Genomic DNA, 23,229 nt, shown 5'->3' on the forward strand with positions numbered 1-23,229 from the left:
CAAATGATGGGTATGGAACCTTTGTCACAAACTTTTGCCTCAAAATATCGGTAAATATGAAGGAACTGGTAAACATTGATCAGAAACCATGGCAAAGTGGACTCTACCCAACCTATAACGGGATTAAGGCCGCATATTCAAAACTAATATATTATGAATGTTGTTTTTATTGCAATGGTTATCCAGTCCCCGTTAAGGTGATAAGGTTCAGATAAGTTGTCATCAAGGTCATCCAAGGGTAGGCCTGGGAAGCGTGCTGCTTCGACGAGGTCGGACCATAGGGAGAGGGATGTCAGATGTGAAGGGTTATCGGGACAAGCAAAGAGATGGTTAGAGTATTGCTGGACATATATTTGATATGTCGGGGTCGATTCTGAATAAGTAGGAGTTTAAGCTGCCAGAGTAACCAGAACGACGCTGAGCAAGTGTCACTCTCGTTTCACGCGGCAACTCGAACTCGTCCTCTGCAATGGGTGGTGGTTTGATTCCAAGTAAGCCATTCACAGAGAGGGAGAAAGGTGTTTATGGTTCCACTGTGAATGACGGTCTGAAGTTAGTTGCGTCCGCAGTCTTTTCGGCGTATTGTCTTATGACGTCGACGTGGTTGAGGAAGGACCTCTTGAAGCTCCTATAAAGCGGTTCCGCTTCAAGCAAGTGACTGCGGGGATGATTTCTACAAAAACACCTCAGCAGAAACTGCTTGGAGAGGAGTTCATAATGCTCCTTAACTGGGAGCATACGACCCTCATGTTGCAGATGTTTGATGGGAGACATCCTCTTATAGTCCGGAGTGCAGTGTTCTGGCATGCCTGCAACTTCCTCGTCTGCGTTTCACTGCATCCAGTCGACCATATTGGTGCGGCGTAGTTGATTACCGTCCGGTCGATATTTCTGAATTTTAGGAAAGAGACAATTAGTAGAGAAGTAAGCAACTGAGCTTCAAGATTGAAAATACTGAAGTCGAAAATTCTCGAAGCTGCTTTTATGTTAAGCATTCCGTCTAATATCCATTAAATTCTATAATCCAACCAAAAATTAAGCTATACTAAAGCCCTTCTGCCTTAAAAACACATACAGACATATGTTCGCTTTAATAGAACTAGATATGTGTGTACCGATGAAAAATCAATTAAAACAGCATTGCGAAGCCGAAGCCTAATGGCTGGATCGATTTAACAGCAATAATCAGGCGCTTCCTGGCGACCAACAATTTAATTAGGTTCAGCCAAACTTTCGATTAGAGAGCCACGCAGCAAACCTGCAACGAATTAACTAATTTACTGATGAAATCCATTAAAGCGCTCCAAACTGCACCTCACACGGGCAAACGAACACAGATACACACATACAAACACATACACATACACAGCGACAGTGGTGCCAACAAACATAACCTCATTAACGTTACAATTAAATTACCGGTTAATGTATCGCCACCGCAGACCGCACAGACGGCACAACAATCGCGGGCAAGCGCCACAAAGGGTATGGCGGGGCGCTAGTGAGGCAGACACCAACAAGCCATTTAATTGTCCGCTGCCAAATGGAGCGTGCAGACAATCAACAGTGTATGTAGAGCGAAAAAATCGCAGTAAAATGAAGTGAAGTAGCACAGCGTCGCGTAGATGGCGGTGGCTTGTCCGCGAGCCACACCGAACACTTGGCGAATGCATATTGGCGCATCTGCAGACCACAAAAGTGCACAATGAGAAATGAAACTGCTGCCACAACGATGCGCTCACACCAACACCCCCTTACTTATTTGTGTGTGTGTGTGTTTATGCGCAAGTGTCGCGCCAGCCGTGGCTGCAATGAAATCACGAAGGCGCTCAAGGAGAAATGCGCGCTTGGGCAAGGTCCAAAGTGCCGGGCAAAACCAAAACCGCACATGGCCAATACGACTGTGGCCATTACACCGAAAAATAAAGGAATCTCGCCAGCGAATTGCAAGCATACCTTGCGCCAGTGGCTGCGGGCGCGTGTGTGGGTGTGGATATGCACATAGGTATTGCTGTCGTTGGCAGTTGCGAAAAGGGCGCACTTCGAATGCTTGGCTGGCCAGTTGCAGTCGTTAAGTAACCGACCGCACAATGGAATTTCACACCAACCTGCACCACCCGCCATCGCCCCACCATGCTGCGAGCGCTCTGGCTCGTTCTGCTAACGGCTGCAATTTAATTGCACTCAATTTACACAACAACAGAAGAAGCGCTGCAACAACAGAACTTTATGAGCTGACAACATGGGCGACAATGGCGGCAGCGGCCGCAGCTGCAACGGCAACAAACAGCAAACAAACTTCCTCCTGCAACTTCCTGCGGTATGGGACTCCGGGAATTGTTTAACACATTTTCACTTCCGCCTGCAGCTGCGTCTCCTCCCGCCTCACGTACGATGTACGTGCGTCTGTGTGTGTGTGTGCGCGGCGAATGCGTGTCAGCTCCACAGCTCTACTTATAGTGGGCGTGTCAACTCCAACGTTCCAAAGTTGCCGCGTACCACGGAAGGAGGGGGAGGGCCCATTGTTCAAGTGGAAATAATTTTTTATCGCTTACTCAAAACACTCGTTTACCGGCTTTTGGTATTTGTTGAAATGCAAGCGCACAGTGCGTTAGTTCCATAACAAATGGAAAATGCAATCATTCCAGGACCAACCAGAAGCGGAAAATTTTATATTAAATTTTACCAGATAAGTTATTTCTAAAATTGTTGCTTAAATGTGTTACTGTTGTTGTTGTTGATGTAGAGGCAAAATTCTTCCGAGCTGACAGCCCTTGGCCGGATAAAAATTTGGGTCCGTTCCGGTTACGTAGACCAGACTGTCGTTTGAACGGTTGCTTAAATTTGTGTGACCAGCCCCTTCGCTCGTTGAATTCTTGACCTATGAAAAATGTTTAGTTCCAATTTGCCTCCAGACATACGGTTAATACAATAGTCTCTGAACATTCTATACAATTATGACATTTTATTAGTTTTTATGTGATATTAAGACACTATTCACTTTTGATAAGCCTTAGAAATTGTTAAATATAGTCCTTAAACTAACTCTAAGTAATTACATTTTTTTAATTACTGTTACTTATTAAATCATAGTTAATTAGTAGTAGTTGTATTATTTATATTATAGCATAAATAAAAAATAAGCATAAAAGCGTAAATTTATTTGTTTCTACATAACCTATAAAACGAGTTTATATCGATTTTCGGTGCAGTCAGTTCAGTCAGCAAAGTACAAATAAGTGCGTTAAAATTGATGGGTACCCAGGAGTGTTCCTATTATGTTCTTCTCTTTTAATTAGCGGTATGTGTGCTTGTCGCCTGTCGCCAAACACTGTGATAACTTGAGCAGATTTGTCGTTCACATTCCTGCCACAGCAGCTGCATATGTATGTATTTTCACTTGCTGTACGCGCGGGTATACATATGTGTGTTGTGTGTAGCCGGCGGCGCTGCTGTAACTCGCTGTATTTCAGCCACAAATCACTCCTGTGACACGATAAATCCACAGCACAAAAACGATTAATGTCCAAAGGAATGTACCATGGATTTGCGATATAAATCAGTAAATCCCTTTAATTAAAAGTTTACGCGAAAACTACGCGCAAAATTATTGCCACTCTCTCTGCGCGTTGCGTTTTGCGTGTGGGTGAGTATATATGTATGAGTAAGGGTACGGTTGGGGTTATGTCTGTTCGCACTTTTAACAATTTATTGTATTCTTAGTCGCATAGAAACACTTTCTAATTTATACGCTTTTAAAATCATAAGAACTTGGCGATTAAAAGTTCTGCGGTTCATTCAATCTACACTAAATTCACTTAATATTAATATTGTGCCTGTAAAGCAGTACACGACACTGTTTTGTCTATTGAGAATTGCATTAAATTTCATTATACACGCTTGTCAAGTCTTAATTGGCCAATTAGTAATAAAAAAGTGTGTTATAGCGCTAACTACATGTGTGTGTGTGTGTAAAATTGGGCGAAGAAATTACTTGCTCTACTCGCTGGTTCAGCTTTCAATGACGCACAAAATATTTATGCCGCTTTTGCCCAGATTAACACCTTCCAATGCGCCTTCATGATGGGTTTTCATGTGGATCAGAAATTGTATGATCACATAAAAGAGATTATTGCGGTCGTAGGCGCAGGTATGGATTTCTTGGTCGCTTATGAAGTTGAAACGTGGTTTCTGCGGATTCGTGCAGAGTATAGCGCAATGAGCTTTATTTTTGACGAGCGCCATAGTTTCTTTTGCTGAGCGCTTCTCTTTGCCCATTATTACATAGCGACTGAAGAAGGGACGACCACCACCTTGTGGTAAAGGCATGAGTTGACTGTCCATGTAAACGCAAAATAGATGGAATAAGATCTGTAAATATGCTATAATATTAGAGTGTGTTCGTATTACGAATATATGTATGTGTGAACATACCGCCGAGTCGGTGGGTAAGTGCTCGTCCCATTTCAAACCGTGATAAGCAGCTCCCGAGTTCCAACGGTAGTCCGAGATGCATGAGCCTTCTGCCAAATCCTTAATACGCTGAACCAAATACTCTTGATTGCTCGACATTTCCAAAAAGGGCAGTATCAAAGGCAACATAGGCATGTACTGATTTACAAATTGTTGATTTTCAACTGTTTTCTTAAGGCGTTCCAAACTAATGCCACCCATACGCATATCCGCAAATCCACGATTTTTGAATGATTCATCGATATTTTTGATTTCCTTTGATAAACGCTCCAAAAAAGTTGCAGACATCCACTGTAAATAAAAATATAGGATGTTAGTATAGTCGTTTAAGTCTTAAAAGACAACTATTTATTACCCTTCTCAAATTGGCTACATATTGTGATAATTTTTCGGATGAGATGCGTCTAATAACTTCCGAGTTGCTATCCATGAATTTAAGACCACCGTCTTCAGTTGCTGATTGTTTACTAGGTGTGGCAGGATCTGAATGAGGGCAATGTTAAATGACATTTCGTTAATCATAAAACAATGTTTTTACTCACTCGTCAATGGAGACAATTGGTATATGGATGTTTTAAGCATATTAGCTGCAGTGTTACAATAGTTCCAGAAGGAGTTTACTGAACCAGTATTATAATGTTGACTCACATCTGCTGTATCATTCATGCTTTGTTCATGTATGGAAAACTCTCTAAAATTACAAGTTTTTCATTAAAATACAAATTCCTTTATCAAATGACACGAAACTTTAATAATAAAGCGCGTCAAACGGTTTCACTTACTTTAAATAATTTTTTAGACTCTCCTCATCAGTTATCAGCTCCTCACGTTTGTATTTGGGGTACGACTCCATTAGGGAATTGGTATTGTTCATAGCGCTGTTGTTGCCGCTCATAACCAACGAACGATTGCCCATTGAGTTCCAGGAAGTATTGTGTGCTTGTTGCTGCTGTTGTGGACTAAAGCTGCCGCGAGGTGGTGTTGTGCGACTGTAACTCCAATTGTGAGACATACCAGCGCGCGCTGCAAATAACATATAGAAATTAAATATACAACCATAATTCTGGAAAAATGTTTCTTACAATCATTGAACGAAGAGTGCCAGCTTAACAATGTGTTGTTTATTTGATTAGGGGCCAAATCATCGCATGCTTTCTTCTTGCTTTGTGATGGTGGTGTAACAAGAAATGACGAATCTGTAAACAATGTAAATTTAAACAATTGTTAATAGAAATATCAAATAAACACAAATTGATTTGTTTATTTTCTTACCGAGCTCATCAAATTTAAGTAGATTTTTCTGTTCTTTGGTGCCTAATATTGGATTTTTACGGAATATGAACAGAAAGTATTTGAGGAAACTGGAGAAGGCACCAAGTCCCGTTAGCACAGCCGCAACATACTCTACATAATACCATTTCGAGTGTGCAAACGGGCAACGGTTAGAAATATCAAATAACAGTATGGCAAGTAGCACCACATTTAAACAGCCCCAACGCAAGCTATCCTTCGCTAGTTTTGCGCGTAAATGCATATTGAGGCTGAGCTCCACCAATTTGTTGGGCGAACCGCTACCGAGAAAGCTATTAGTATTAAATTGCAACTAATTCATATAACATACCAATACTTTTGCAAAGACTGCATTGTTGTTTTATAAATTTATTTTATTTTTAATTGTCAATATGTACTTAATATACGAAATAACTAAAAAATTTGTAAACTTTTCGCCGGTCCAATAGAAGTTTGCGCCTTTTAGCACAGCTGTTTTTTTGCAATGCCGTTTCTCGTGTTGTCACCGCTAAGTTCCACAAAATCCAAACGCTATACGCGACATCTTTTTTCTAAGCACACGATAGGAAATAATTTGTATTTTAACAATTTTTATAAATGGAAAACTTTCGTAGACAACAAAATGTAATTTTTCTTAAAAGTGGTTGAACGTATTTATAAACAGTGAAGAGGTTCGAAGTAGATGAGAGAAAATATTTCTAGAGCCTTGTTGCAACCCTGTGTGGAACGAAATTATCTCCAAGCAACTGCGCTTCGGTTTTTGATTACACAGGAACTGGTAAAAGGCTGTTATTTTTTGTTAGTGAACATGTACATATGAAAAGTATATTTGATTGGTTTATGTGAAACTACATTGTGGTAGGTTATATGTATATCATTATTTATTGCATAAGTGAAAATGTAAACATAAAAGTGTATGGAAAAGCAAATGTACCTCTCTTAGGTATCTGTCTGAAATTCAACGGCATATGTACATATATTGCGGACATTTGAGGTTAGCTTTAAATCCAAATATATATTATTGTCGCCAGATCCGTACATTTTTGCGTGATTTGGCAATATTAATACTTTTGCGGAAGAAGGGAGGAATAAGTGCCAAGTTGTATTTAATTTTCTGGTCCAACAATTTAACTGCTTTGATACACCCTGTACTAATATTAAGCAAGGGTTTGTGTATTTGATAAATTTCTGTTGGATTTTTCTTTAATTTTTCCTGAAATGAAATATATGTGTATAAAAGAAACTAAATATTTGTGTTTGAAATTTGTGAAGGAATACAAAATGTGCGCTGTTAACCGATAAATAACGGATTTATTAGGTAGGTACCGTTATGAGTACTGAAAAATCTCAAATATGAAGGTAACTGAATATATCCGTTCGAAGGCTATAAGAGAATTATATAATCTCCCGATTTGTGCCTTAATGGCGTACCCACCTTTCAAAAAATTCCATTAATCTAAACACAAAATTTAATTGATATTTTTACAATACTCTTTATTTAATACTGTTTAAGTTGTATTTGTAATTAATACATAAAACCAGACGTAATTGACTGGAATTGTTGGCTGCACTTCTCTTCCACTTTTCCCTCTTCGGTGAGTCTGTCTGCATGCACGAAATTGCTTTTAAGTGGGGGAGAAATCCTTAAAAACTCGTCTCGAAGTATATAAATATAAATTAAGAGAACTATACACATTTACATACAGTGTTACATACACAGAACATTTAAGGCTTTCATACATTTTTGGTATTAAAAATTTCGAATAGAAAACCGGATTGAGATTGACTTTTTTTAAATGCTGTTCACGGGTTCCTTTAATACTTTTCGTTTGCTTCCTAATTGTTACATGCATATATGTATGTAAATAGTTGAAAATATATATTTATATATATGTTTGTGTGTGTGTGTGAATGTATATTTAGATGCTGATAGTTGACCGTATTTTACATTTACATACATAGCTCCCGTCACACTGCTTACATATGTATTATTACAAGAGATTAATTTAATTAATTATGTTTACACACATACACATATAAAGACGTAAGGTAAAATGTACAATAGGCAAATTTGATTACATAATATGATTTTGTATACATTTGTTGCGTTTCTCATATTTTTTGTGAATTGGTTGTAGATTGTTGTTGTTAGGTTTCATTTCGACTTGCTGATGGCCGTTAAACACATATTAGCTGCACATTCTGTTGAAGGGTTTCCATCGCAAATTGAGCAGGCTTCACACGCAGCACCTTAGTTCAAGGCGCGCTTACCCCAACCGCCATGCAATTTCACCCAATCCTTGGAGGAGCGTTTGCCCCACATGCCCTTGAGATTGTTCCAGCCGGGCTCGCGCTTGCCCCATGCACCTGCAAAGTCAACAAAATCAAACAATCAAAGCAATTATTGAGGACTCGCGAAGACCAAGAACTCACCTCGGAATTTGTTCCAAGTGGGTGCGTTGCGACGCTTGCCCCAGGCAGCGTTCATTTTATTCCAAGCGCGCTTCTCGCTCAGCGGTGTATTGTTGTCATCATTGTTGTTGCCGTACCCCTCAGCATCTTCCATCGACGTAACCAGGTCATCGTTAATTCGCAGCCCACTCTGTTCGTCCTGTCTGTCGTTCAACAAGCGATCCAGTGTGCCGGCGTTGGTCAGGTACATCATGGAGAACTTCAGGAAGGGTTCATCACGTTCACCATTACTGATCAGCAGCGGCACCAAACGCTCGTCATCCTCCGGCTCATTCACTTCAGGCAGCGTTGGGCCGACATAGTGTGCGCGCTTACCCCACGGACCCTGCAGCGCCTGCCAATTGCGTTTGTCTTCGTTGGCGGCAGGCAGCGCGACGCCTGTGACCGCCTCTTCGCCGTGCACGCCGGCCAATTTCATGTTCACAGCGGCGATTATGAGCAAGGCGTGGAAAATGGTCGTGAGGAATTTACACCTGGACTGCCGTTCACTGGTGGGATGCTGCATCTTGACTTGGAAAAGTGTTGTTCTTACTAGAAAAGTGAAGAAGAAGTAAAAGTGGTCCTGTGATTAATCATTTTCGGTATATTGTATACAGTAAACAATGGAAATGTTACATTTAAATTCGCTGCTATGTGAATGTGAGTGGGTCGAGCTTTCAACACTAAATTCGCTCGCCTACTTAACGACTCAATGCAACATATGCGTTAATTACCGCCAACAATTACACTCTTAATTTGCCTTATGTTAAATGGCGGTACTTCTCCTTTTGGAAGCCAATTCGCTCGTCATCCACATGTTCGGCGCAAACTGCAATCTCACGCACACATACACACTGACACTCTCAGTGAGAAAGTATTTCTTGACACATTTTTACATACAAACATCCGAAGTATTTTGCACTGTGTTCTGTTCTGTCTTAATGCGTTTGCCATGGTCGTCATCGAAAGAGAGATTTCTCTTCTGAGGCTGTTGTTTTGTTTTCATTGGACACGTTTTTAACGTCCGAAACCCAGCTCACAAACCTGGGTAGGGATGTTTTGCCAAAAACCAAAAGTTCCGTCAAGATCGCGAAGGACCTCTCCGAGCCGTTCGATTCTAAACGAGGTTTTAGGCAAAGCGACTCCCTTTCGTCCGACTTCTGGCATACGCCGATGATATTGACATCATTGGTCTCAACAACCGCGCCGGTAGTACTGCTTTCTCCATAATGGATAAGGAAGCGAAGCAAATGGGTCTGGCAGTGAACGAGGGCAAGTCGAACTATCTCCTGTCATCAAACAGTCGTCGCACTAGGGTCTAGGCACCCACGTCACTGTTGACAGTGATAACTTCGAAGTCGTAGATAATTTCGTCTATCTTGGAACCCGTATTAAAAGCTACAGCATTGTCAGCCTCAAAAACGAACACAGAATCAAATGATGCTAACTAATTTTTTCACTAAAAGTCTATTGATCCGCTAATGCAGTTAACTGTTAGTCCTAAGTGCCCATTGGCCATTCTAGAAACCAAGCGGACTTGCTGTATAAAGGAGAGGTCAACTGGAACCTTTTGTTTTGTACGCAGTCCTTTCCAGAAGAACAGAGATGTGGCCATAGAATCCTTTTGCACTTTCTACTATGACGGGAACTGAGTAGGTTTGCTTCCATCTAACCGAAAGCAGACCCCGCATTCCACTAGACTAGATTCCACAGCACGCTTTCTCAACTGCTGTACACTGTGCTAAAGCATCGAAAATTGCGTAGGTGGACAAAACTCAAAGCTAAATACTACCAAATATACAAACTCAGTCACACATACATATAAACACACACAGGTACAAGCATTTATGAGGGCTTAAGTATTGTGTATGAACGAGCACTTTTAATCGCTCACGCATATGCAACACATACACACGCACACATGCACACGTATCGGCACTCAAATTCGCTCCCAGCTCGGTGTGTGCGCCCAGGGGCATGCGATCATGGCTAAAAGGTATAATAACAGTTAGAAATTATGACCCCATAATGCTTAAACGGCAACGCACGAACAAACAGACCTGCGCCAGCGTGTGTGTGTGTGTGTGGGTGGATACAGGCAGCAGGCGACGAGTGCGCAGATTTCCCCTAAGCCGAAATTGGAGTGCCGAAAATGTGCCGAAAGCAACATGAACGGTAACAAAAACGATTTGCCCTTTCAGGCAGTCATGTGCTTGGCGCAGAGCAGAGGGAGTGGGGTGGCATTTGTTCATTCATTTGTTACTTTGTGACGCGTGAAAAACCGTTTGTGTGTTTTAGCCGCACACAGTTGTTTGTGCAGCGCCACTTGAGTGCCGAAGTGCTTACATAAATACCAACATCATGGCACTGCTAAGCGGTGAATAGGCGCAAATTGACAAGCGTATTTGGTTATAACGGCAAATCATCATCAGCTGAAATGCCAAGCCACTCACACACACACGCTCCAGCGCACTGTGCGACGCCCACACCTTTGGGGGAAATAAAATAAGATAAATGTTCCACCTTTGCGCTTTTCAGCCACAAATAGGCCAGCTTAAAGCGCGCTGGACAAGACACAGTCAAAAGTCAAATTTCGAAAAGTGCGCATTTCAATGAAGAAACCGATTTCATGCGGAATTCCACAATCAAGTGCTCGTCACTTTCGCCAGCTCATCGGCAGCGCATTCATCATACGCCCTGTTGGCCTATTGAGCTTTTGGACAGCGTGCGGCGCGCGGCATTCTTGCGGGCGGCCAGTAATACGTCAACTCATTACTTTGTATATTTATGCATACATGTATATGTTTGTGTGTGTGTGAGTGTGTGCGTGAGCGTACGTTCGCTTTATAATGCCTGTCAGACCGTGGCCACAACGCAATCTTTCATCCTGTGCTCATCATTTACTCCTTTTTCTGTCACACCACATTCACGCTTTGTCTTCCATTCCATTGAAAGACGTGTGTGTTTGTGTGCGTCCGATGTGAACGGTTAGTGTGTAGGCACATGTGCGCTCTGTAATTTGCTGCTTGGGCACTGCTTCCACACCACAGCAATCTCGAGTTTTCACTTAAATCACTTACGATCATATGGCACATCACAACACACCCGGACAATGTGGCCACATGGGAGCGACCGCTTGTTCATATTTACATACATATTTATCTAATAAAGCTGACTTTAATAATCGGTGGTTAATAAAGTAACGAAGCTGTGAATCAAGCCAATAACATTCTGTTAGATACTGGCGCGATTCGTGGGACTAAAACCGAAAAAAGTTACAGCTGTTCCAAAAATGGTTCGCTCGCCTCCGTTCTGGAAATTTCGAGGTGAAAGATGCACCCCGCTCTGCTCGACCTAGCGTTGAAATAGTCGTTGAAATTATGGAAAAGATTGACCAGGACCGTCAGATAAGCAGCCATGACATCGCTAAGGGACTAAGCATTCATCATCAAACGGTTTTGAACCATTTAAAAAAAGCTGTCTACAGAAAGAAGCTCGATGTTTGGGTACCACATGAATTGTCTGTGAAAAATTTAATGGACCAAATTAGTTCTGTCTGACCGAATTTTGTGATTCTTTGCTGAAATGAAATGAATTCAAATCATTTCTGAAACGAATTTCTGAAGCAAATGGTATTAGGAAACGAAAAGTTGATCAAATACGACAAAAATGTGAGAAACAGATCATGGCTCAATCGTGGTGCAGCTCAACAAATGGTCGCAAAGCCAGGATTGACGCCTCGAAAGGTTATGTTGAGTGTTTGGTGGGATTGGAAAGAACTCATCCACTATGAACTGCCCGAGCCTGGTTGAATGATGTGATTCTACATTTTACTGTCAACAACTGATGAGATTGAAGCAAGCAATCCAAAAAAAAACCTCCAGAACTGATCAACAGAAAGAGCTTCGTCTTCCATCAGGACAACGCTAGACCACACATATTTTTGATGACTCGGCAAAAACTGGGAGAGCTTGGCTGGGAAGTTTTGATGCATCCACCACATAGCCCTGACCTTGCACCATCGGACTGCCATTTGCTTCGGTCAATGCAGAACTCCATTAATGGAGTGAAGTTGGTTTCAAGGGAAATCTGTGAAAATTACTTGTCGCAGTTTTTCTTCGAGAAACCAAATAAGTTTTACACTAATGAAATAATGTTTCTAGCTGAAAATGGCAAAAAGTCGTCGGACCAAATGGTACATATTTGTTTCATTAAAGTTTAAATGCTTATAAAATGAGTTTAAGTTTGATTAGAAATACGAAAAGACTTTTTCGACAACCCAATACGTTGTAAGATCTCCGAAGTTTCGAAGTTTCCCTCTGGGTGTTACAAATTTCGTGGCAAGCAAAGAAAAACTACAACAACTATAAGCATCAAAATACAAGAAAAATCACGTGAGAAAAGAACACCTTCATAGATTTCACTTGAGTTCGATCGAGCTTCTGCAGCATATTCGTGTTGTGCTTCGTGATGTTTATCGTAAAGTAGTTTGTTATTGTTTTAGCCGTTAGCTCAGCTAACAATGAACAATAGTTGCAGGGGAATGGCACGAAGCCATAAATAATACCGTTATTGTATTATGGATAAAAAAGCATATGAGTAGACAGGAGTATATATTTATGTAGGTGTATGTATATATGTGTGATGCAAATGATTAACAAAAATTTGGTTAAACGGTCAAAGTACACTCACGCTCACTCCGCACGTATTCCCATCGATTTCGATTCGATAATATTAAGCCATTTGTTATTTTCATAAATACGCTGAGTGCCCGGATTAAAGTAGCCAAATTGGCAGCAGAGGCAGCAGCGGCAGCAGAGTGTAGCATTTGTTCTTGGTATTACATATATACTCATACTAGGTGTACATATTAACTTATATATACAAGTATATACAGGAATATAAGAGCATTGCTTGGTTGGGCTCTTAAGCAAGTCGAACGCTGATGGACTTTGGCATTTATGCATAACACAATTTATGACATGCGCGCCTAAAAATGCTAATAAAAGGCGGCAAACGAGTGTGTAATCATCGAAAGCACTTTTACAGCACAATTTCAATGCAAAATTGCAAAATTATGACGATTCAAATGGCGAAATGGCGAAAGTGAAATTATCTCAGTCGGAGAGCAGAGATGAGTGACAGGGAAAGTTCATGCATACCGCATAGTACAGTTAGTTGTATTGCTATTGGCTCTAGGACAAATGTTTTAAGCCTTCTACTAATATTGATTGACGTAAATTTTGTTGGCGCCGAAATGTAGGCAACATTTTTTTAAATAAATGCTGGGCGTTTTGTCTGCATATAAATGTTTGCCTTTATTTTATTTCTATAAGATTATAAGCCCCTTTGTTATAGGGAACGCTAATTGAAGGTATACAAAAACAATTTCAATATTCATTGGCACGCTGCCAGAGTTCATTTACTTTGGAGCTTACTGTAAGCATAGCTTTTATATGGAAAATGCAATAATAGCAGCGCGCCTGCACTCACACGTTCCCGTTATTGCGCGTAAAAAAGTAATTGCTCGTCAATATTGTTGATATTATTGCGGCAGTTTTTAATAACCCCGTCTACTTATATGCTCTTGGCTTAGTATACGTGTACTTGAGCGAAAATAGAAAATAAAAGTGCAACAAATTTATATAAACGCGCGAAAGTACGCTTGAATACACCGTTACCACAACCGCCTTCACGTTAATTAGGCTATTTGCAGCATTAAAAAGGAACTCACCCTTTTCGAAATCGAAAATCTGATTCCTTCTATGTTTCGAAATTCAAGTAACCTTACCTTCGTTATACTTGTATATTTATAGGCATAATTGACGAATACTAGGAGCTTAGTAGAGTTTGAGATTTTTCATGGAGATCAGCCAATATGTGAGGTTGCACACCTTGCATAGTTTTGAGCGCACAGTCAGCGAGCTCAAAGCCAATGTAGTCGCTCGGCAGTGGAAGTGACATCATTGGAAGATAGCAAAATCATTTTTTGAAGCTTTTAATTAAATGTGTGATGACTGCGTTGAAGTAAAGTGATACACTCGAAAACGCATACCTGTACGAGTATTCTCAGTAATGATAAATCTAGTTTGAGAACAGCGAACACAAATCCCGTAGCATACTTTGCACCTCGCTTTTGCGAAGCTTCATCTTACGCAGCTTTACGGAAGCAAAATTCTGCAGAAAAATGGTTAAATATTCTTTAAAACTAATTGTTGCTTAAGTCAACATGTCAGCCACTTAAATAAATCGACTTTTCAATGGGCCACACGCGCTTGCCAAACTCAACTCTTTCCAAACTCATCCCATTCGGCCTAAGACGCGCGCTTTCGAAGCTTCACAAGCTTCACTATCAACATAAATCAGCAAGTAACAAAGAGTTTGCTGCTGACACCTGCCCCAGCTGACTCGCCACTTCAACCGAATGTCAGCCAGTCAACAACTTTCAATTACATTTTAGTTTGGATAGGCTAATCGAGGCGGCCAAAGTGGAATGTGTTTGCTTAACCCACAAAAGCCAGGCGAAATCTTAAATTAGTCACTGGTGCATATAAAAACAGCCGAACACGAACGTTCCACTAAAAATACAAAATTTCAGTGAGGAGAATGGAGGGCATTAGAGAGCCTCTTAAGGCACATGCATTTGGGAATTCCAAAGTGGTCTTGAAAATGCGTCAAAATTAGTTCGCGCGTTGCCATATTGAGTTTTTCAATCAAATTAGGCATTCTCTGAATAAATTCACACACACACACATACACACACGGATACGTGCGTATGTGTTTATAATTATTTGCGTCGTAAGTGATGCCGCACGTTCCATAAGTGGCAAGTCTACGGACGAAAATCTGCCGAAGGGACCATGTCGCGATTGCAATGTTTGGATAGGACCATTGCCAACAAAAACAACATTCGCGGTTTCCCTTTCTCATTCGCAGAACAAAAAATCCGACGGCGCATTCAAATCAACTACAACAACAAGAGAATTAGAACGCTTTTAACGCCTCAATTTCGACAAGAATGTCAACAACGGCAAGTTACCGCTTTTGTTGTTGTTCTCCTATTGACACATCTGCCTGTCTGATGTGATGTGGACGCCGCCCATGTCGCTTTAGGCGCTATCAAAAATTCCGTATTCCGCGACGTTACAACAAACAGCCGTCGGTGGTGCCAACGCATAAATGTCCTTGGAAGGCTGGAGTTTCGCCCGAAAACCACACATCTTTTTACGTGCTCGGCTGATAATGTGATGGTGGCGAAAGCCTAAATTTCCAAAACCGACGTTAAATCGCCACAAAAACGCAAATTCCGGACTAAAAAAATAACCGCACAATCAAATGATTTGCACACCATCATCACACACACACACACATACATACACACACGTAGTTACTCCTAAATCATTTCAAACTTACATAGGCTGGATATTAGCATGAATACATGAACAGCCAGTAGCCAGCAGCTGGAAAAAACGTGGCTGAAGACCGCAAGCTTCGCTGGGAACCGACATCTAAAAATACACACTCATACCCACACACATATGCGTGCCTGAGAACGCTTACTTTTCGTCCCAATTTACATTTGAAATTATTTAATATTTCCCTTAACGAAATGATCCGCTGATGAGCCAAATTGGCAAGTGATTAGAATCGGATGGAGCTTAGCTGGAAATATGACTGCTGACACAGTGGGCTGCAGCCAAACGAAGCGCGGTAGACTACTGCGCCAATTTTGTTCAGCGAAGAGGACCATTTCTGGCTCGATGGGTAAGCAAAAAAGCAAAATTGCTGCATTTGAGACGAAGAGCAGCCCGAAGAGATTTAATACCTGTCATTTCATCCAGAAAAATAAGGGTATGGTGTGGTTTGTGAGCTGGTGGAATCATTAGTTTATATTTCTTCAAAACTGATTTCGGAGAAGGTAACCGTCAATGGTAACCGTAACCGTACCAAGATAACCGATTATTTGATACCTGAAATTGAAGCTAGTGATCTCGACGACATTTGTTTTCAACAAGACTTCACTTCATTGCATCAATCAATGGATTCATTGAGAGAACACTTCGGTGAGCAGATAATTTCAGGTTTTGGGCCGGTCGATTGGCCACCAAGATCGTATGATATCACACCGTTAGACTTTTTCCTGTCGGGCTTTGTAAAGTCTAAAGTCTATTCAGACAATACCACTTCGATTCCGTCCTTGGAGTAAAACTTCACGGGTGTCATTTGACAATTACCAGTCAAAATGCTCAAACGATTCATCGAACATTGGACTTAACGAATGGACCATCTGAGACGTAGCCACGACCAATATTTTAAAGAGATAATCTTCATGAATAAATGTCAAAGAGTGATCTTTCAAACGGTAATAAACATTATTCTTTAGAGTTGAAGTTTCCGTGTTTTTTCTTTAAAAAAAAGTAGGGAATCTCGAAATGAATCACCCATTATATGTATGCAGTAAATTTCAAGTGAGATATCTTCATTTTTTAAATACTTTTTGGCAGGTTACTTTTCAATGGTTTTGACCTCGTGAACTGAGCCAGACAATAGTCTTTCACCCAGCACATTTCATCAGTGCGTCCGGTAGTGCAAAACTCACAGAGAAATTCTATTATGATTAAGATATCTTATGTAATTATAATGACTGTAGACATAAAACTTTCAAAATGCTTTTGATAATAATCTACACAGAAAGCTTCTATTAATAAAACTATCACAATATTTGCTCACTGACACCCACGGTGCCTGAAACTAGCTCAGTGAACCACCCACGCAAATCACTGGTAAAAATGTACTAAAATAAAAGTTAAACAGTTGTATTTCCACAACAACATGCCAACAAACACACGCAACGCTCTGAATGTATGGTAGACTTCCTGGTGGAATTCAAAAATGCTGCGGCCGTTGTAACTATCGGTGAGGGTAAAGAACACCCAGCGCTTTATGTAAATCACCAATTTCATTTGCGATTCCGTTTATTTACTCTGCCAATTGCTTGAGTGAGCTGAGCTACGGCGAATAGATAGAGTGGCGATTGCGGAGCTCATGTGTACGGTTTTTCCGGAAATCCTTTGCCAGCGCATGGTAAAGCACCGTTACCGCTACGCTCGATTTCATAGCTTACGTCATGAGATGAAAAATAGATTTTAGGTGAGGACATTTATTTTAACAAATTCGACGAGAACTGGACGACCGGCGCGACGACTGAATGACGAGAAACTATGAATGTTTGTTTGTGAATGCCTGTGTGTGCTTTGGCGATGTAAATGCGTTTTTAATGAGGACGAATTTGAAGAAGGACCGGCTGACGAACTGCCCAAATTCGACTGGTTCAACTACATTGAACAAACAATTGGCCATTGGAAAGCGACGCGGCAGAAGTGTCCTAAATATTTTAAGCTTAAATATTTTTGCTCGGCTGAGGTGTACGGATATTGCAAATACACAAACAACACATGGACGGTGAAAGAGAAAGCAGTTGTTTAGTCGAATTGTCGAAGTTAGTATTGCTATTGCTTCGCAAGAAGAGCACATACACACATATGCATACTTGCAACATGGTGTGTTTGAAATTTTGTTATCAGCTGAGAAATTACATTGCCATTGAAGGCGGCAATCAATTGAGCAACGGCGCTTTCCGGTTTAGCGACTGTTCCACAGGCATGTCTGTATGTTTGCAGATTTAGGCCGGCCGGTGTTCTACGAATTGAATATGCGTCCGTTTGTGTGTGTGGTGGCATTACATTGTTTTGTCGTTAGGCAGGTGTTCCGTTTATTAGAAGTGCTCTTTCTACGCACACACACACGCACACAGACGGACATGTGTAGTAGGTAAACAAGCACTTTTGTTGAAGACTTCGCCGTGTCTCAGCTGCGCTCTTTTGTTATTGCAACAATTGATAGCGAAATGGAACTTCCGCCGCTGTGCGCTTGCAGCCAAAGCTAATCGTGGATATGTGGAGCAGTTGTATCGTGTTTAAATGGCCGTTTTATGACCGTCTTTTTTCAATTGACCGATATTTGATTGTCAATTGAAAACTGAATGGCTTAATCCGCATCATTTTTCAGCTTGTTGGGATTTCCCTGCTTCCGCTTGTTCGTGTGCGCGCATAAAAGCTGCATTAATTTAAGCAATTCGACTGCGTTGCAAATAGTTTTTGTTGCCAAAAATAGCATATGGGATTTAATCTATTTTATTTTTGTGCTGAAATCACTTTCAATTTGTACTAAAACACCTGTTGCTTTGCAAATTGATGACTCAATAGATTTTGCAATGGAATTGCTTTGATAAATTAGTATATTAGCCGTGGGCTGAGTTACAGTACAACGCACTTCCCACAAGGGAATTGCAATGTTCTCTATTTCTCACTAAAATGTGGGCATACAAACTCATTCGCTTTATTACGCTGACTTTTAGTTCGAAATTTGTAACGCGATATTTCATTTCACTAAAGGCTAAGCTTAAGCACATGGCTGTTGTGTTCATATTTGGTAGTCGAAAAAGTCTTTTCGTTTTTCAAATCAAACTTCAACTTGTTTTTTTATGTTTATACTAATAAATAAATAAACAAATATGTACCATTTTGGTCGACCACTTTTTGCCATTTTTCTGCTAGAGACATTATTCTGCCAGTATAAATAGAAATTTCGAAATTTCCAGAACGGAAGCAAGCGAATCATTGTTGTGCTATTCGAACTGATACAGCAACGTCTCTGTAAACTTCACAAATTTCATTGGTGGCTTGCATTCTTCCCTTTTTTTTACAAAAATTTCAAAATATAGCGAATTTCTTCATTATTTTCACTCATTTTTGAATAGCTGTAACTTTTTTTCAACTTCCCGAAATTCATTTTTTTTTTGAATATGCGAAACTTAAAATCTCAGTTTTCCAACACTATATGTTATGATACAATGTGATTGGTAGCACTGGAGATCTGCGACAGCAACGGCAACTATTGACAAAATACGAAAAGACTTTTTCGACTACCGAATATAATAAATAAAGAAGAGCGCATTCTTCTTGAAATCATCAAAAAGTTGACAACAGAAATGAAAATTATAAATAATGTAAAGTATTTAGAGAAAAAAAAAACAAAAATCCAATCAATGCAAGCAAATTAAAATCTGAAACATTTGGTCCAACATGGCGTATGAGTGACTGAGTTCAGAGCTATGGTATACGCTTTCTCGTGGCGACGTAGACATTTTGGTGCTGAGACATGATTATTTGAGGGGAAAAGCAAATGCAATAAAATTAATTATATCATAGCACCGTTAAGTATTTTTTTTTTAATTTTAAATTTGTAGCTTCTGAGCTCATTTTACTTTTGAGATTTACCTTTATATATTTTAAATCGCTAACAACCAAAGCTGATCTACAAATGGGTGGCTCACAAGCCTACCAGATTATGCTAACATATAATATATATTCTGAAAATATTTAAAAAATAATTTAACTTTTAAGATTTATTAAATTTTGCATACAAAAGCTGCACGCTTTGCCTTTGCAAAGTAAAAATTTGCAGTTCACAAATATTTCGCATAAAATCGGCACTGAGTTATTACTCAAACAAAACAGAACGTTTTCTGATAACAACTATCAATCAAATTGTATAGAGCAATTAATTAAACGCGCTTAGAGCACGCAAATCCATGTAACTGCTGGGATTACTGGAAATGAAAGGCTTTTTAGATATGCGTTGAATAGCAGAAACTAATGACTACAAACGAACTAGTATTTAGAAAAACTGTATTGCTAGCTAACAGAAAAATCAAAAAAATAATAATAGAAATAAAAACATGTTTCGCTGAATACAAAATAAATATGCTTTAAGAAATATTTCTGGTTTTAGCATTTTATAAATATGTTTAACATATAACGCTTTCAGCATATTAATGTGTGAAATTGGCATAAACATTTTTTTTTTAATTTTTTTTTTTAAAATTTTTGCCTATTTTTGTTCATTATGCGTTAGTTGCAGTTGGTGCCTACTGTAAACACTTCTAATATTGAATTGTTTGCAGCCTCGAAATAAATAGCGCTGCGGCCCACGGATTCCTGCACTTCAATTTACACATGTACTTATTAGTTTACTACACACATTTGCACATTTACTACTGATTAATAAACTAATTCCACCTTTATTTAATTGGCCACGTTATTTGATTATTTTTCGACGATAAGATAACTCTGATAAGCAATTTACGGAAATGTTGAAAGCAGAAATCCTCTTTGGCTCATTGGAGTATTGTGTATGCAAATTTGCTTTATTTCTAAAGGCACTTGGAGCTATAGAAAATAAACGATTACATTTCATCTATTTATATCTCTATATATAGAGTATTGTTCTAGGTACTTATAAAATAGCTGTCAAAGGATAGGCAGCAATTTGCATATATAAATATATATCATCAGAAAAACCGAAATTGAGTTTTTTATTGCTGACGATTCACTACATCATAATACATGTATGTAGCATAAAATTTTCAGCTATCGCTGTCAGATATAACCAATATATAACCAACATATAACCAATTTATAACCAATATGTAACCAACATTTAACCAATTTATAACCAATATATAACCTTTTTATAACCAAAACTCGAATTTGGTTTCAATATGAATGGTTTCTATTATATCGTTTTTTTTCACCTGTAAACTTATGAAAAGTGTTATGTAATTTTGCATTTTAGGTGACGATATATGTGTTATGAAATGTATTGAAGGCCATAGAGTTCAAACCCATACGGTTTATAAAAATCGATTTTTTTATTCCTTTATGAAATTCTACAACATCTCCAGAATATTGTCCTTAATTTTTAAGTTGATCCGATAATAGATTCGGAGATACAGTTTTGAGAACTTGTGCGGTCAGTTTTTAAAGTCGGTTGGAAATATTTCTCGAGAACTACTCCAAAGATCTTCGTAAAATTTTATGCAGGTCTTTGAGCCTTAAAGACAAGAAGAAGGATTTTTTTCGATTACAACTATTTGAAAAAAAATTTCGCGAAATTTTCATTGGAATTTAAATTTTTTGTAAAAATGTCTGCCATAAATCCAATTTTCATTTTTTTTTCTTCGTGTAAGTTCTAAGTTAAAATTTTAACTAAAACAAGTAGTTTTTTTACTTTATATGATCCTGTAAGGAGTTATCCTGTTAACACGGGCGTCGCAATGGCTAAGGTTTAAATTTTTTTCGCAAAAACTTCGGAATTTCTTTGTTAATATGCATGTTTGTAACAATAAAAAATTCTAATTAAATATTTCATTTTTTATATGAGAAAAGAAATGTTCAAAAATTTTGTTTTTTATACCCGAGGAAGTCCTGTAACCCCTTAAAGATGTACTTGAGTTACAGAGAATCTTGCTGCAATGTCTAATTTATGCTGAAATAGCAAGTTCATTCAAGCTTCTGAATATTTGAGATAATGTCTTTACTAAATTTTTTTATCAAAACAATTGTTTTTTTATTTTTGAATTTTATGCATTTTTCGAGCAGTCTCGAGCAAATCCTATGTTTTGTAGAAAAGCACTATCGAACTCACCTTTAAAAATCCTTTAAGTCCTTTAACTGTACAATGTATATCCCTGTAAGTGTCGTTGTTGTTGTAATTCACACTTGTTGCACTCTTTAGTTTATTGGCTCTTTGCTTTTAATTAATTTCACCGCGTTTTAGCTCTAATGTGATTATAAAGCGAAGCAGATAAACTCAATTTGCCGCGTAACTTAACGGGACACACTAAAGTAAAGTAAAGTAAATTCAAACTATGTAACAGTTATGTCAATGATGTTGCTTTAGCGTTTGCTTTCACTTGCTGCGGCTGTCGTGTGCTTACTGCTGGCCGCTTCTAAGCCAACTGCGCGCTTTCACCTGTTGATCGCCGTTAAATGCCTCCAACTGGCTCAGCGGCACTTATTTATATGCGCCATCGGCAACATGGGCGCGGCAATAAACACTTCGAAGGGGTCGCTTCAATTCGTACGCTCTTCAAATTTCAAAAACCAACAATCACCCGTTTTCGTGTAGAAATATGTGAGTTTGAGGAAATGCGAAATTTTACGCAAAACTTTCGGAAAGCATATAAAAAGATTCGTCGGCCGTAAAATCCCTCTAAAGCGCTGTGCCACTGCTTACCACCAACTGTGGCGCTAGCAACACGCACACGAGCAAGCAATGCCGAAGGAGTTTCCGAAGTATGTCGCTGCTTCGCAACTGTAACTGGCTTCCGAACGACGACGACTATCACGGCGATAAACGAGCGTACGAGCGGCAACAAAAGCGGAAGTACACGGAACGCACACACACACGCATACATGGTTTCACGCACAAGAGCATGCCACTTGTGTGGGGCGCCAACACTTATACGCACACACACACATACATGCGTATCTTTAAGACAGGATGCATGACACACTCAATTAGTTGGTGGCTTTGTTTTTGTCCCACACACACTCACACACATAGATGCTGGTGGTGTGGGGTGTTATGCAGAAGGAAGTGCCGAACAGTGTTGCCCATGTGCCTACGCTTTTGTTCCACTTAACCGCAAAATATGATGGCAATTGTGAAATTTGTGTGCGCACGGATTTGCCGCTACCCCTTGCAGGTGTCATTCGGCCCGCATAGACAATTAAGACATTTGATACATTTGATAAATTGCTTCGAGTTGGCAATGGGTGAAATTTATTTTTACTATTACGGCCGTGCTATTTATCCAAGTATTTGGTTATTTGGTTATTGCCAGAGCTTAGGCACATTCCAGTGGCCATTTTGTGGTTCGGTTTTTAATTAAACCAGAACAACAGGTTGAGCTTTTGTTGGCATCGCAATTTATTATTTTTCCCATTTGCAAATCTTGCACTTAGTTGCAATTGGAGCCATGAGAATTTGCATTGATTTGCGCCTTTAAACTGTTATTGTAGACAACTAAATCGATATACAAATAATAACGGTAACCATACTGGCATTGATGGAATGCTTCAATTATTGGGTGAAAATATTAGTTTTAAC

General features: G+C 39.5%; 2 protein-coding genes across 3 annotated transcripts; both read right to left on the reverse strand.

The window, feature by feature from the left end:
• Nucleotides 1–2,945: 2,945 nt before the first annotated feature.
• LOC105223418 (transmembrane protein 209) lies at nucleotides 2,946–6,255 on the reverse strand. The gene is made up of 8 exons (XM_011201149.4): nucleotides 6,095–6,255; nucleotides 5,746–6,044; nucleotides 5,556–5,669; nucleotides 5,256–5,496; nucleotides 5,016–5,164; nucleotides 4,829–4,956; nucleotides 4,435–4,764; nucleotides 2,946–4,371 (listed from the first exon to the last, which is right to left on the reverse strand). Exons 1-8 carry the CDS (start codon nucleotides 6,115–6,117, stop codon nucleotides 4,012–4,014), a joined length of 1,644 nt encoding a protein of 547 aa, XP_011199451.2. The 5' UTR covers nucleotides 6,118–6,255; the 3' UTR covers nucleotides 2,946–4,011.
• Nucleotides 6,256–7,231: 976 nt separating this feature from the next.
• On the reverse strand, nucleotides 7,232–22,116 carry LOC105223417 (allatostatins MIP). 2 transcript variants are annotated; one of them, XM_049457408.1, is made up of 3 exons: nucleotides 21,763–22,116; nucleotides 8,197–8,762; nucleotides 7,232–8,130 (listed from the first exon to the last, which is right to left on the reverse strand). In XM_049457408.1, the coding sequence occupies exons 2-3, from the start codon at nucleotides 8,738–8,740 to the stop codon at nucleotides 8,015–8,017; spliced, it is 660 nt and encodes a 219-aa protein (XP_049313365.1). In that variant the 5' UTR covers nucleotides 8,741–8,762; nucleotides 21,763–22,116; the 3' UTR covers nucleotides 7,232–8,014. The 2 variants fall into 2 exon arrangements, with proteins under 2 accessions (XP_049313365.1, XP_049313364.1); XM_049457407.1 differs by having other exon boundaries at nucleotides 8,197–8,766.
• Between the last annotated feature and the right edge of the window lie 1,113 nt (nucleotides 22,117–23,229).

This window comes from Bactrocera dorsalis, chromosome 5 (assembly GCF_023373825.1).
Source record: "Bactrocera dorsalis isolate Fly_Bdor chromosome 5, ASM2337382v1, whole genome shotgun sequence".
Lineage (NCBI taxonomy): Eukaryota > Metazoa > Arthropoda > Insecta > Diptera > Tephritidae > Bactrocera > Bactrocera dorsalis.